At 42.4% G+C, this 15,048-nt stretch overlaps 1 protein-coding gene across 1 annotated transcript in view; it reads left to right on the top strand.

Annotated features, from left to right (window-relative positions):
• Nucleotides 1–14,664, top strand: part of wwc3 (WWC family member 3) — a 37,130-nt gene extending 22,466 nt beyond the window's left edge. The window contains exons 8-23 of the mRNA XM_086047885.1: nucleotides 2,787–2,916; nucleotides 4,051–4,215; nucleotides 4,288–4,349; nucleotides 4,565–4,888; nucleotides 5,148–5,237; nucleotides 6,492–7,018; nucleotides 8,377–8,497; nucleotides 9,070–9,150; nucleotides 9,683–9,769; nucleotides 10,256–10,451; nucleotides 10,528–10,701; nucleotides 11,423–11,566; nucleotides 11,660–11,827; nucleotides 12,528–12,863; nucleotides 12,952–13,079; nucleotides 14,024–14,664. Coding sequence (XP_085904011.1) covers nucleotides 2,787–2,916; nucleotides 4,051–4,215; nucleotides 4,288–4,349; nucleotides 4,565–4,888; nucleotides 5,148–5,237; nucleotides 6,492–7,018; nucleotides 8,377–8,497; nucleotides 9,070–9,150; nucleotides 9,683–9,769; nucleotides 10,256–10,451; nucleotides 10,528–10,701; nucleotides 11,423–11,566; nucleotides 11,660–11,827; nucleotides 12,528–12,863; nucleotides 12,952–13,079; nucleotides 14,024–14,096 — 2,806 coding nt within the window. The 3' untranslated portion in view covers nucleotides 14,097–14,664. The remainder of the gene's footprint in view (nucleotides 1–2,786; nucleotides 2,917–4,050; nucleotides 4,216–4,287; nucleotides 4,350–4,564; nucleotides 4,889–5,147; nucleotides 5,238–6,491; nucleotides 7,019–8,376; nucleotides 8,498–9,069; nucleotides 9,151–9,682; nucleotides 9,770–10,255; nucleotides 10,452–10,527; nucleotides 10,702–11,422; nucleotides 11,567–11,659; nucleotides 11,828–12,527; nucleotides 12,864–12,951; nucleotides 13,080–14,023) is intronic.
• Nucleotides 14,665–15,048: the final 384 nt, after the last annotated feature.

Genomic DNA, 15,048 nt, shown 5'->3' with positions numbered 1-15,048 from the left:
CTGTATCAGTGCAATGCATCTTGGGATATATTTGATTTGACTACTTCTCAAAGTGCACTGTGGGATTCATACTGCATATGCGGGTTCAAATAGAGTCTTTTTGTCTTGGGAACATTTGTGGGAGAAAGTGAAGCTCCGCCTCCTACAGGGTAGTGGGGGTAAAGTACTTTTAGGAACTGCAAACGGAGGGTCCCTGGAAAAGGGGGTGGGGGGGGGGGGGTCTCCACCTCAGGAAGAGGATGCACCAGTAGAGTGCAGGGAGCCAAGAAGAGGAAGTTGAGGGTGGGAGGTGGGTGGGGGGCCGCCCAGTTTGAAAAACAGTGCAGCGAGATATCTGCGAGCAAATTCCTCAGCACTTCCTGACTCGCTTATCTGCCAGATGTACACAACTGCACACGTTCCCAGAATAACCTGCAAAGATTGCGCACAACATGGAGATGCAACAAACACACACACACACCCACACACACACGCACGCACGCACACACACTCACACACACATTTGCTGTGAGTGTGTGTGTGTGTACATGTAGTGCATTGTGTTTGAGGAGAGTGGGGGCCACCTCAGGCTGTTTTGGGCAATACGCTGTCCACACTGCGTCCCATCAGATCAAATGCACACGTTTCACTCACTAGCCAACACAATTGTGCCTTTTATCTGCTTCAGCACACCAGAGAATTATCTTGGCACTTTTGGAAGACAAATGGAAATAACGTACATTGTGCAACCCCCCATACTCCCCCCTCCCCATATGGCGTCCGTTTATTATCAAAAAATTGTAAGATCAATTTGGAACGTTTTATAAGATTCTTGTAAAATTACGTTGTTGTTGTTTTTTTCAATGAAAATATTTTTTGCCTTCAGTCTTAAGATTTTTTTAATAATAGTGCTTTTTCTCATAAATTATTTTTTCTTATTGTAAAATGTTGTTTTTTTTTCAATAGTAAAATTATGCTTTTATTTTTTTCTCTCGTACTCTTAGTGTTAAATTTAATATTACATTTTATTCTCATCAAATTAGAACTTAATTCATCAAATATTTGTTTTTATTCTTATAAAATTACTTTATTCAGTTACAATTGTTTTGGGAAATTACAATTTGTAATTTTATTTTTGCAAATTGAAATTTGTAAGATTTGTTTTATTCTTGTGTTAAAGAAAGCATGTATTTTCTAGTAAAATTTAGCCTTTATTGTAAAATTGGGTAAAAGAATTTCTTTTTCAAATCTTAATATTACCATTTTATTCTTGTAGATTTAAACTTCATTTTTGTATAATTTTTATTTTATTCTTCTAAAACTGCATTTAAGAATTCGGTTTTTTTTTCTCTTAATCTAAATAACAATTTTCTTGAAATTACAACTGAATTTTTCAAATTGTTTGTATTTTATTCGTATTCTTATTCGTAACATGAACTTCTTTTTTAAAGTAAAATTTACCTTGGTCATAATGACACCTAATGTGACATTTTTGGATCATGACTTCATTCTCGGAATGTATAACTTAACTCTAGAAGTTTGTTTTCACTTTTTCCCCCTTTTCAGTATGGGCCTTTACCCCCTCCTTCGTGTAAGCGTATAAACTCCACGGCCTTGCTAGTGTGTGTGTGTGGGGGGGGGGGGGGGCAGTTTGGGTTCTGAACAAAGCAGGTCTTGTTGCCTGGTGGCTTGCTGAACACTACCTGCTGTTGAAGGGCCGTGAAGGAAGCGGGCTGCGGTGAGCGCGGCGGCCACGTGCCAGGCCCGGCGACAGGGATGGAGGAGGGCCCCCCCCGCCTCACCCCCACCCCAAACTCCCCATCCTCCTTTGCAACCACGCTATAGAACATAAGCCGATTCACCTCAGGGCCCCAGCGGCCGATTGGTTCCGTTTTGTTTTTTTGTAGTTCAGTGATGAAAAGCCACTTTGAAGCACAGTGCGTGTGTGTGTGTGCGTGCGTGCGTGCGTGCGTGCGTGCGTGCGTGCGTGCGTGCGTGCGTGTGTGTGTGTGAGACAGAGTAGACACTGGATACACAGTGAGGAAACCTTTGAAAGGAGAACTTGAAAAACAGCTTGAACAATAGGAGGTTCACGTTAGCGCCGCAAAACTCGTGTCGCGTTTAAATGGGGAAGCATTACCACCATTTTGTCATAAAAATGATCAAATTATTTTTCTTGTATTCCCGCTAGATTACAGTCCAACTTTTGTCCTTAATATTGTGACTCCATGCTTGAAATAATTACGACTTTCACACCTGAAAAATTAGGACAGTTTTATCATAAAATTGCGACCTTATTATTTAGTAATATTTTAATGGAAAAGGGTATATTTGACTCGAAATGACCAAGCTTTTTGCCTATTAAATTTTTGTTTTTTCCTCCCCGAAAGCTGTTTTATTATAAAACATAAATGTTGGACCGTGTTCTTTTTTTCTTGTAACTTTATTCTTATAGTATTACTTTTTTCAACAATGTTCTTCTCCTAAAGAACATTTTTTTCTCTCCCTGTTCTTTTTTTGATATTATAACTTTAACTAACTAAATAACTTTATTCTAATAAATGACAATTGTTTTCTGATATTTAGGTGTTGTTCATGTTCTTCCTTTTGATTTTGGAAGAAAATTCACCTACCTTTTATTATTTTTGTAATATTCTTGACTATAGTATGATTGTTTTTAATTTTCACTGTACAGAAATGTCTTTTTCGGGTCCATCTAATTTCTGGTAGTGCATGTGATTCTACTCTTGATCAGCGTGACCGGACCCTTTTTTGCAGTGACCCTGACCGTTTTTGTCCTTGTTCAGGATCGACCGTAAGATGTCGTGCAGTCAGACCAACTACAAGCTTGACGAGGCTCAGGCCATTTTCAACGAGCTGCGCAGCATCAAGAAGGCCATCAGCGCTGGCGAGAAGGAGAGGCAGGACCTCATCCAGGTGGGATTTATTCACTGCTCAACGTCTTTCCGGACGTGTGAGTCAGCGTCCCGCTCATCCCGCCAGACAACGGGGGGGGGGGGGGGGGAAAGAACACAACACATGACGAAGCCTGTGATTCACTGATGAAAACGCAATTGTTTATTTGCAACTCGATTAAGGATGATGTTACTTCATTGACGCATCACAAAGTCATCTGCGTGTCCAATTTATTTATCTTACAGTTCAGTTGTATTTAACTTTAAACTTGAATACATTTAATCTTTAAGAACTTTTGTTTTGAGCATTTGCTTCATTCCAATTTTATTTAGTTTAAGTGCAACAGTTTTTCAGTTTCCTACATTTACGCAGGCCAGCCTCTACATACATTTTTTTTTGTAGTATTTTGAACTTATTCTTGTAAAATTACTTAGTTCTTGTAATATTTTAACTTTAATCTTGTAAAACTATTTTTGTTAGTAAAATTGTGACTCATTCTTATAAAATTATCTTCCTTTTCTTCATAATGTTGCTGTCGGGTGGAAGCCTCCTATGTCCAAATTTGCTCGATTTCAATTTTTTTTCACATACCAAGACGACTGGTTACCACGCGGGTCTGTTATTTGCACATATTTACCCATAAAGTGTTCTTAAATGTTCGAGAACTTAAGCGGTAGTGTTATAATTTTATAAAAATGGCATTATTTTATTTTCTGAAAAATGTTTTTTTTAAAAATGTTTTCTTGATTCTTGTAATATTCTGACCTCATATAGAGTTTTTTTTTTCTGCCGCGATTAGCAAAAATCGGACATTAATCGATGCCCCACACCCCTCGAAATTGGCTTTGTAATTACGTGTAGATACCACAAGGTGGCACCTTAAGATTTAAAATGGACAGGATCATAAAGCATCAACACCATGAACACGTCACATTAAATGACGAAGCAGTAGCTTCGTTTTTCTATGCAAATGACCTTCACATGAGGCTCATCAATAGCTTTAGCAAGTGCGGTGTTGCCCAACCCTTCAAGATTTGAATTGGTGAGTTTTTCAGCAGATAACAGAAGATAGGTTCCCCCTAAAAATCGGGGAATAGGCAAATCCAGGAATATGCCGGGTTCACTCTATTGATAGCAATATTTTTCACGTTGCAGAGCCTGGCCAAGCTGACTGTGAACTTCCAGAGCAGCTTGTGTGCTGGCGACGCAGCCGGCGAGGCGGTCAACAGCATCGGAGGGGGCGGGGCCACGCTGGCGGGCGAGCAGCATCAACAGCAGTACTGCGACGCCGGCTGCCAGACGGACATGATGATGGGAGAGGTCGCGCATGTCCACTCGTCCTCACGTGAGTCGCACCTGCGAGTCGTTGACTGACGGCCATCTTGTCTGCAGGACTCCTCCCACATGGTGGACAAAGTCAAAGTCAACTGGCAGTACGAGGAGGCCAAGAAGAAGTAAGTGTGTTTGCAACAGGGTTTTATTTTCACCACTGGCATTGTATTGTATTGCATTGTAGTCCATGTTTTTATTTTATGGATTTATTTCTGCATTTTGTTTTCATTTATGTTTAGTGAGTTATATTTCATGTTATGTTATCTTCTGCATCATTTATTCTGGTTTTCATTTAGTTGGCAATTTTATGACTGCGGTACCCCTTTGTGTCCACCAGGGTGCAGAGTATCCAGCACCAGCTGGCCCAGCTGGACAGCGAGAGCTGGTCAGGTCGAGCTGAGGCTGACCGGGACCGAGATTTCATGCAGCTGTTGCGCGAAAAGGAAGCTCTGCTGCACGACATCATCATGATCAGCAAGCAGCACAAGAAGACTCATGCTCCCGATGTGGCTCCCCATCCCGATCCCGATCAGAGTCCTGGTCCTAATCCCAACCCCAATCCCGGTCCTGCCACGCTCCGGCAACTGGAGGAGGAACGCTGCCGATTGGAGGAAGAAGTGCAGAGGGCGCATAGCTCACAGAGCCAGGGAGCCAATCAGCGGTCGGCATCATCCAACTCTGTACTCGACTCTATTCCACTCGACACGACTCTCCTCTCCTCTTCTATTACTTATTTTGGCTTCTTTTTTGACTACTACTACTACTACTTCACTACAACTGCTAAGACTATTACTACTATTTCTACTATTTGGTATAAGAACACGGGATTGTGATGATGCATCACCGAGTACTAGTGTTACTCATTGTACTACTCCACATGCCTGCATACTGACATATCACTACTTAATGTTTGTGTCCAGACTCCTGCAGCAGGAGAAGAGGAACGTGTTGCTGAGACAGCTGGAGGAGGCCACGCGCATCACCACCTACCTTCACTCTCAGCTCAAGAGGTTCGTCACCATGAAAAGAGCTTTACGCATTTAATCCATATCAAAGTATCAATTTTAGGGGTGGACTTGGAGGGGCCGAAAGGGGCACTAATAGTGGAAAAATGTTACTAGTAAGACAGTCATTCTACTAGCGTGCTGAATTATCCTACTAGTGAGAACAGAGAGCGTACAAGATGGATATCAATAATCTTGAATAATTGCTCTCAAAAGAGCAGGACGTCACACATACTTGCCGGAGGAGGCAGAAGACAGGGCTTTCCAGGCTAAATGGATGGAATGATGGTTTTAGCCTTCCTCTCTACCACCGCAGTTTGAAATCATCCATCCATCTGAGAAAAAGAAGTTGAAGCAACACTGTGTCATATGTCAGTTTTTGTTGATTATGGCGGCGCCGTGTGGACAAAAGCGGTAGCGTTTTGACAAAAGTCAACCACATTTCCCATGCGCGCCAGCGGGTAGTGTCGTGAAATCCTGAGCTCTCGCCGGCTTGCAAGTTGGACTGAATTGCATTTCTATTTCCAGTGGCTGTGTGAAAGATGAATAGCGATGAGGTCTAATTTTGTTTAAACAATACTTTTGTTTTTTTTTGTTGGTTTTTGGGGCTTCTGCCATAACACCAGTTGTAGACGTTCGAGTTCCTTATAGCGAAAGGAGGACGTGAGGATGCGGTAAAGAAATTCAGGGCATTTAAAAAAAAATTTTTTTGTTTGCCAGGGTTGCTTCCATCCTCCTCAAAGTTGTTTAGTGCCAGTAAAAACGATACAAACCCCCCCGGGCATGACAAAAGTCCCATTCAACTACTCGATAGTCAATGTTTCATCAAAAGAGTTGTGAAGGAATTTTATTAAGGTCGATTTCCTGCCCAGTGCTGCTTTAATGTAAATTATTATTAATTATAAAAAATAAGTGACTAAAACTAGATGGAAATTTTGAGTTTTCATTGATTAAAGCTTACATGTAGAGATGAGTCAAATGTGACCAAGACTAAAAGGGATATCATCCAAAAGATTCAAATGAAAATGGCTGCCAAAAAAAACAATACTGCTTCCAAGCAACAATTTCGTTTACGTAACTTCTTCTTTTCGACTGACACACACCACATTCAAATGATGGCGGGAGAGCAGATGGCTGCATTCAAGCCATTCAGCTTGTTGTCTCATTTGCCACCCTGAAGTACGTGACGTCACGGTCAAAAGGTTTATAGCCTCACCACTTCCCTTCACCCCGTGTCTAACTTCTGCTTTCCGCGTACAGCCTCTCTGCCAGCTCCCTGACGGTGTCGTCCAGCAGCAGCCGCGGCTCTCTGGCGTCCAGCCGCGGCTCGCTGGCGTCCAGCCGCGGCTCCCTCAGCTCCATCAGCTTCAGCGACATCTACGGCGTGCCGCAGTACGAGCGCCACGACGAGCCGGCGGACCCCTACCTGCGCTTCGTGCTTCCCCCGGAGGCGGCGTCCAGGGACGCGTACACGCCCGAGCCGGCCGCTCCCAGCAAGGCCAAGCGTGCCCACGACACGCCGCAGTCGCTGGCCTCGCTGTCGTCACGCTCTTCGCTCTCCTCGCTCTCGCCGCCCAGTTCGCCCATGGACACGCCCTACCACTCCACGTCCCAGGACTGCCCCCTGGCGCAGATGACGGAGGAGTACATGGAGCAGGCGGGACGCGGGCTGCTGGAGGGTCTGCGCGCCCAGTCGCAGCAGGACGCGATCGCCCTTGCCGCCGCGCACCCTGCGGACGCAAAGAACCACAGAGACGGAGGCTGTCAGGGGGCCTTCAACTCAACTGGTAAGACTATCAAATCATCCATCCAGTCATCAAAAGAACACCCCCGCAATAAGCGAAATTTGTGATGTAGAAGTCAACTATTTAACTCATTTTCAGACCCTTTTTTACCCTAACGTTTTGAAAAAAATGAAAAAAAAATACAAATGAATTACTGGGATAGAATGGCTGGACTGTGAAAAGACAAGTCAATTTGTCAATGGCAGTGAATGAGTTAAATATTCTCCAAGCATGTTTTTTTTAAATAGAATTTACATAATTTTACCAAAAAAATGTAAGTCTTTAAACATACTTTTAATATAATATAATAAACAGATTCAAATACATATTTTGGGGAGCCCAAGAATAACGGATAACACAAAACTATTGTACCGATGATTACCGATGCCTTTGTTTACACTAAACAATTTTTTTTCCAAACTAACAGACTTATCTTCTCACAATATACATCAATAATCATGGCCAAAGACGTACACCATTTGAAAATGAATAAAATGAAACCACAGCCATAGCTTTCAGTAGGTGTAAAAAGCAGGATCGCAGAGGATGACATTCAGTCATTTTCAACAGAAATTAGGCTGTGTTGGAATACTTCTGTCGTGGTTGTCTTCTTTCAAATTCACACCGTCTCTAAATAACTGTCATCTAGCGGTGGACCGTGGAATTCCACCCAACATAAACGAGCGTTAGACCAAAATAGTTATTTTAACTGTACAAAAAAAAATAATCTGTGAAATAGTGATTCTGGACCCTGCGATTGAGTGAGGCTAATAAATAAATGGGCTTAAAATAAAATAAAATATTTTTGTCCAAAAAACACAATTTTCTGGTTGTAATCAATTTATTTCCCCTTCAGCGATTTGCAGTATTTTATACAGCAGCCAAAAAAGGCTTTAAACTTCTGCGTATTTTTTTTCTGTACCACTACTACTACAATTTTTTTTGTTAAATACTGTATTATTCATTCATATTGTTTGAGATGAGTTTTCACTCTTGAGGACTGGCCAAAACCGACACCTGGTGTTTGCCCATCCTTAATTATTTTTATTAGTCACCCCATTTACATGCACACTTAATGCAAACATTCACAAAAAACATCGACATGTCCATTCACATACTGTACAAAACTAATGTTAGCCATCCGTCCATTCGCACACAATTAAAAACCATCATTCACAAAGCGCAAAACGTGACTCTCCGCAATCACACACGCAAGGAAAAACGTTCCACGTTAGTCGCACGTAAACGTGAACATTGTTGATCTATTCGTGTACACGCGTTATGTCAACACTCATCCACTCGCATACACAGGTCGACACGGGTCTGTGCATTCACACACACACATCAACTGTCATATGCAGGAGTGACTCTGCGCGGAAACAGTGGCAGCAGAAGCAGCCGCAGGACTAGGAGAGTCTCAGCTGGCATCTCCGAGGACGCCCTGGCCACCGACAGCGGCGTCTTCGAGGCCTGGGGCAGGAGGTGAGTGAGGGCCAAAGATGAGCAATAGGGTGACTCGAGGCAAAAAAAAAAAAAAAGATTATAGCAATATGTTCTGTATCCCCCGCTAGTCTAAATACGGCATTCAAATTAATATTGCATTTGTGGAGTAAGAATGAAGTAGATTAATCCATCCGTTTTCATCAGTGTCAGGGCGCTGCCATTTTGTTCTATACTGCCCTCTGCTGTCCACTGAAATGGATGTCAAACTAACCACAATGTGGCCGGCAACACAAATGAGTTTGACACCCCCGTCCATTTTCACACACACACAAACACACACATTCATAAGTTTCTCTTTTATTCTCCGTATTTACAGTTTTTTATTTTTTAAGACTTTTTGTCTTCCATGGAGTAAAAAAGTGGAGAAAAAAGTAACATCTCTATTTTGGCTTAAGTACGGAGAAGAAATCACAGGTATGTTATCAAATGTTAGGAGTAAAAGTCAGGTTGTCAGTAAAATTCAGTACTCATGTAAAGTACGCATATATATATATAAAAAAAAAAATCTACTTCAGTACAAAATTTTGACTTCGAATGTGCTTTCCACCAAGGGCGGAGGAGTCTGAGGAGATGTCCTACCTGAAGGAGCCGACGTCAGCCAGCGAGCCAACACAGATCCAGCTGGGACTGCTGTGAGTTTCCTTTTGCAGTAGAAAAAAAATGGAGTGATTCAAGATAGTATAATGCCCTCGCATGTGAGCAAGGAGAGTCACAGATGAAATTTCAGCCGTAGCAAATGGCATCTTTAAGCAATGGATATTCAAACACATATGATGGAGCAAAACATGTAGACAATAATAATAATAATAAAGCATATATTCTTTATCCTCTGAAAAGAACGACTTTTGTGACGACGGCCAAACTGTGGCTTACTGAGAAGTTGTGACGTCTCCTTCAAATATATCGGTACTATACTGCCGCCAGGGGGACAAGCCGCACATAATGAACCTCTGCGAGTAATTGTAACCCACACAAAATTGTTGGTGATTTTTTTTGTAATTGTAAAGCCTTACTTTTATCCGAATGAGACTCAACTCACTTCAACATACTTCTGTGACACCAAGATGCCACCAGATGGCGTCAAAACGCCACAAACTCAAATATAAGAGTTGTATTGCAATTGTAGTTGTTATTTTCATTTTTCACCTTCACCTCATTGCTTAGGTGGGAGTCCACCTCCCAGTCCCTGCGTCTTCATCTGCTCCAGCTCAAGAATCTGAGCAGGACCATCATGAGGGACGGATACAAAGTGTGAGTCCAGTCACTTTGACTTTCTCAAGTCCGTTTGTGCCTCAGCTCAGACAAGTGAAGTGTGTGTGTGTCTTTTGTTTTTCAAATTCAGTTAGTTTTAGTTTTGAGAACAAGTTTATTAGTTTTTATGAGCTTTTATTTTTTTTAAAATGCTCACTTTTTATATTTTTTATTATTGCTTTTTTAATATATGGGGTGTTTGTCGAGTTTGTGTTACAAAAAAAAAAAATTACGTTTTGTGCAACAAACAAATGACAGCTGCACTACAATACCCAAATGAATACATTTAAAATGAACCGCCGAAAGCTCATCTATTATCTTAATTGTCAAAGAAAAAAAAACGAAGGACATTTTTGCTATAATTAAAGTTAGTTTTATAAACTTTTTTTTTTTTTTTTTTTTTTGTCAGTGAAAATATTTTTTCAATTTTAGTTTGAATTATTTCGTTAGTCTTCACTACCCATCCTGACGTTGTTGTGTTGGCAGCTTCGTGAAGGTGCACCTGATTCCGCTGGACACGGGCCGGGCCTGCGCCTTCTACTGCTGCACGGCTCTGGAGCCGCAGACGCACGTGAGCTTCAACGAAGGCTTCCGCGTTCCCGTGCCCGCCAACGCCCTGGCCGGGTGCGCCCTGCAGCTGTCCCTGTGCTCGCTCGGGCCGCAGGCTCAAGAGGAGCTCCTGGTAGGTCAGAGGGTGGGGGGGAAAGGAAAAAATATAAATAAAAAAAGTTCATTTTGTATTATTGTACATGGTGTAGGGCAAAGCACAAGTGGGCCTGGCTGAGTGCGAAGGGAGTGCAGAGATGGTCTACCACTGGCTGAAGGTCCAAATGTTTGGCGGGGGGGCGGAGCCTCAGAGACCCGAGCTGAGGGCTCAAGGCCAGCGGCGACATCACGACGGGCCCGAGGACGAGCACCGACCGAGAGCACCGGTAAATACGACTTCATAATAGCCAGCATTAGTAATAACATCCAGGAAAATACTCGCGGATGTATTTTGCTCATCTTGTACTGAGCAGCCAGAACATTTCCTGTTTCATCATTAGTGTCACAGACACCCTTTTGTGGGGATGTGACAAGAAATAGGCTAAGAAAAAAAGAAAACACGCTTGTGAAGTATGTTAAAGTAAATTTAAAAAATATATATATTGTATATACATGTAACAGTTTTGTTTGCTTCATTAAATGCAGTAACCAAGTTATTATAGTTTGAATAATAAAAGTGCAAAATTAATGCGAGTGTATATGTATTCTTTTTTAATTCATTAGCTCATGAAATAATTTACTTAATAGTAAATATATATATATATTTTTTTTTAAATAATTCGCGAAATGACATTTAAATTTTATGTATTTAATAATTGGTTAATTATACTTGAGCTAATTTCAAATTGTAATTTCTATTTTATTGTGAATAATAACATTTTTAAAAATATGACTCCAAAAGTTTACATATATATCACTTTTAACATTTTAACTATCATATTAAATTATTTTGTAATTGATAATTAAATCAAAAATAGTAATGAGAATGACTTGATTTTTTTTTTTAAAAATCCAAAATGACATACGACACACATTTGCCCAGCCCTGCTTTCAGTGCTCACTGAACTAAAGTTTCATGAGACTTAAACGGGTTTCTCACCATCCCAGGAGAACTCATGCGGCCCGTTGTCTCGCACTGACGCCGACCCGGACTCAGACCCGCTACTGAGGCTGCAGGCTGAGTCGGTGGACAGCGGCTGCAACAACAGCACGCCGTGCGAACGGACGCTGGCAAAGGCGGCTGCACTGAAGGTAAGCCGGCAACACATTAAAAAAAAACAACATTTTTTTAAAATCTTGGCCCGCAAAAGTCCGCAACGTGATGCGTTTGGGGCATCCCGGCAGGTGGAGAAGGCCACCATGACGGAGGGACACTTTGCAGAGGCGGTGCGAGTGCGGGGCAAAGAGAGGGGCGGGGCACGCTGGGGCCATGCGGCGCCCTTCATGCGCGGCAGCACCATCGTGCGATCTCAGACCTTCTCTCCCGGAGCTCGCAGTCAATACGTCTGCAGGGTGAGTGGCCCGCCCACATAAGATGGCGGCAAAGCTCTTGAAAGAGAAAAAAAAGTCAACATTTTTTTTCAAGAATATGTTCTATGCAAGCCCACTAGTTGAATTGGCATTCTGATAAATATTGCGTTTGTGGAATAAGTGTTAATCCACTCGTTTTTAGCCATCTCTGGGGGGCGGCCATTTTGTCTTCTGTCAACTGAAAATGACGTCACAACCGCTCACACCGTCCAATCACGGCTCAGATTCAGAAAACAGGACAGCCGCGATTGGCCGTTGTGAGCTGTTGTGATATCATTTTCAATCGACAGAGGACAAAATGGCCGCCCCCAGAGATGGCTAAAAACGCTTATTCCACAAACGCATAATTAATCAGAATGCCGTGTTTCAACTCATGGGCCTGCTGGGAACATATTCTTGAAAAAGTTATGTTGTGTTTGGGTTGACTTCCGCTTGACAAGAGAGGCTCATAAAGCTTCAAAATCATGCATGTTACATGTTACGTAAACGACTGCATCCAGTCGTTAAATTACTCAAACCAAACAACCCACTTTGACATGAGGCTGATCAATTGCTGGTACACTAACCGCAACATGTCAACAAACAACATCACGTGTGCAAAAATGTGCGCACTAGCACTTAAACGCAAAAAGTCGTTCGTCTCGCCTTTTGACATTTTTGACACGCGTTGTTTTCATTGCAGCTGTACCGCAGCGACAGCGACAGCTCCACCCTACCAAAGAAATCGCCGTTTGTCCGGAACACGCTGGAGCGGCGGACGCTGCGCTACAAGCAGCAGTCGTACCGTTCCTCGCTGGCCGAGCAGCCCACGCGCACCTCCCTGGACCTGGAGCTGGACCTCCAGGCCTGCAGGACGCGCCAGCGGCAGCTGAGCGAGGAGCTGAGCACCCTCAGGGAGCTCAAGCTGCGCCTGGAGGAGCCGCCGCCCCGACAGCCCGCCGGCCAGTCCGGAGAGCTGCCCAACTGGGCCCTGAGGGACGAGCGCTTCCGCTGCCTGCTCAGAGAGGCCCACAGACAGGTGAGGCGTTGGCTGGAAACGTACCGCCGAGGCACTTCGGTCGTCGTTTGCCGTGACTTGGCGGTGAGCGCGTCCGCCGTCATTGCAGGCGGGTCAGAGCGAGCAGGAGCAGCGTCAGGAGGAGGAGGTCGGGAGGAGGCTGAGGAAGGCGTCCAAAGAGCTTCTGCACATGAGGGGGCAGAGCCACAAGGAGCCGCTTCCTGTTCACACGTTTAGGTGGGTCAAGCCAACGCATTTTTGGCTTTGCGTGTTACGTCATCAGCCCCGCAGTGTCATTCTTTCTCCCTGAAATTCGATGACAAAATCTACAAAAATGGAAACTTTTTGCGCCAAAGCTTCCATGGCCCACAAGTGACAGCAATCACGTTAAAACGTGAGACTTCTCACGTAAAAACGAATCACTGTAAAATGTGAAAGTCATTTCGTTAAAAATGTGAAAATGATCACGTTGGATATGAAACTTATGTGAAACGTTAAATTGATAAACTTATCACTTTAAATTATGAAACGTGTCACGTTAAATGCGACGCTGCGTTAAAACTTGAAAATGATCACGTTAAATATCAAACTTATCACGTAAAATATGAACTTTATCGCATTAAATTGTGAAATTCATAACATTAAATTATTATACTTAGAACGTTATCTGAAAGTGATCACGTAAACCTTGAATTTATCATGTTAAAGTGTGAAATTTCTCACGTTAAAATGTTGAACTTATCACGTTTTACGTGAAAAAGATCACGTTAATGTGAAACTTGCCACGCAAAACGTCAAATGGATCATGTTAAAATGTGAAACTTAACGCGTGAAATGTGACACATCACATTCAACACTTGATCACGTTAGACGCCAAAATTATATTTAAACGTAAAAATGATCGTGTTAAACGTGAAACTTTCCCACATTAAAATGTGAAACATCATGTTAAACGCGACACTTAGTTATCACGTTGAAATGTGAAAATTTAACACGTTAAAACATTGGTCACATTAAACTTGAAAGCTGTCCCGTAAAATGTGAAATTTAACGCGTTAAAAAGTGAAAAAGATGACGTTTGAAAATGAAACGTACTGTTTTTTTTTCCGCTTCCGTACTGTAGCAGCATTTCTTTGTCGTCTCCCGGCAATATTTGTGACTCAAGTTGAATTTGTCCGCAGAGAGAAGATGGCTTTTTTCACCAGACCAAGGTTCAACATACACGTACCTCCTTTGCCAGCAGACGACGTGTGACGTGCGCACCCCCGCGTTACATGACATGAAGTATTCGTGCTACTTTCTACACACGCACTCGCACACACACACACACATACACACAAAAGAAGTCATGAAGCGTTTGTGTGTCATGAAGAAACTCTTCTTATTCCTGCACGGGTGTCTTCTGCTTGCCAGACGGGAACAAAAAGTTTAAAAACAAAAAAACACAAAAGCTACTCACTGTACTGTAACTTATTTTATAGTACTTTTTCCTTGAAGGAAATTTGAAAAGCAAAAAAAAAAAAAAAAAAATCAAATAAAACTTGCTTCCTGCTTTTTAAGTGTATTTTGTAGCTTTGGAACAAATAGCACTTCAGTGTTTGTACTTATCCTAAACGCAATGTATTTACATCCAATGTCACTTTGTAATCCACTTTTATTACAGATGTCATTTTTTTTTTGTTATTAAAATTAATATTATTTCATGTACTTTTCAATATACAGATGAAACACTGTATTCAGATTTTTTTTTTTTTTTTGTAATGATGTCTTTATGAGCATCTGCAGTGTTACCTCTTTTGTGAAAATAAAACTATTAAACCACTTTTGACATGCCGTGTGAACAGCTGCATGGCGGATGACCCCATTTGGGTGGAAGGAGTGCAGGAGGGTGAGTCAAAAAACCGCAAGCTCCGCCCGTCCACTCCACTCGCGGTTTTTCGAGAGAAGCGCTTATTGAAATTACTGGCGAAACACAGGGGTGTCGTTGGGAAGGGTGCTGGGGGTCACCCCCCTTTTCTGAAACTGTCCCTTCGCTCCCCACTCACTTTTACAGCCATTAAGAAAATATAGATACATCAATTCTGTTCCAATTCCTTCATGGACAGAATTTCTAGGCACATGAGCTGTGGATCGCGACCGAAAGAACAAGATCCAGGATACAAGCGGCCGAAATGAGTTTCTTCCACGGGGTGTCTAGACGCTCCCT

Source organism: Filicampus tigris, chromosome 12 (genome assembly GCF_054856515.1).
Source record: "Filicampus tigris isolate MCC_2025a chromosome 12, RoL_Ftig_1.0, whole genome shotgun sequence".
Taxonomy (NCBI): domain Eukaryota; kingdom Metazoa; phylum Chordata; class Actinopteri; order Syngnathiformes; family Syngnathidae; genus Filicampus; species Filicampus tigris.
Note: the sequence above shows the minus strand (reverse complement) of the source record. Positions and strands in the feature narration are given on the sequence as shown.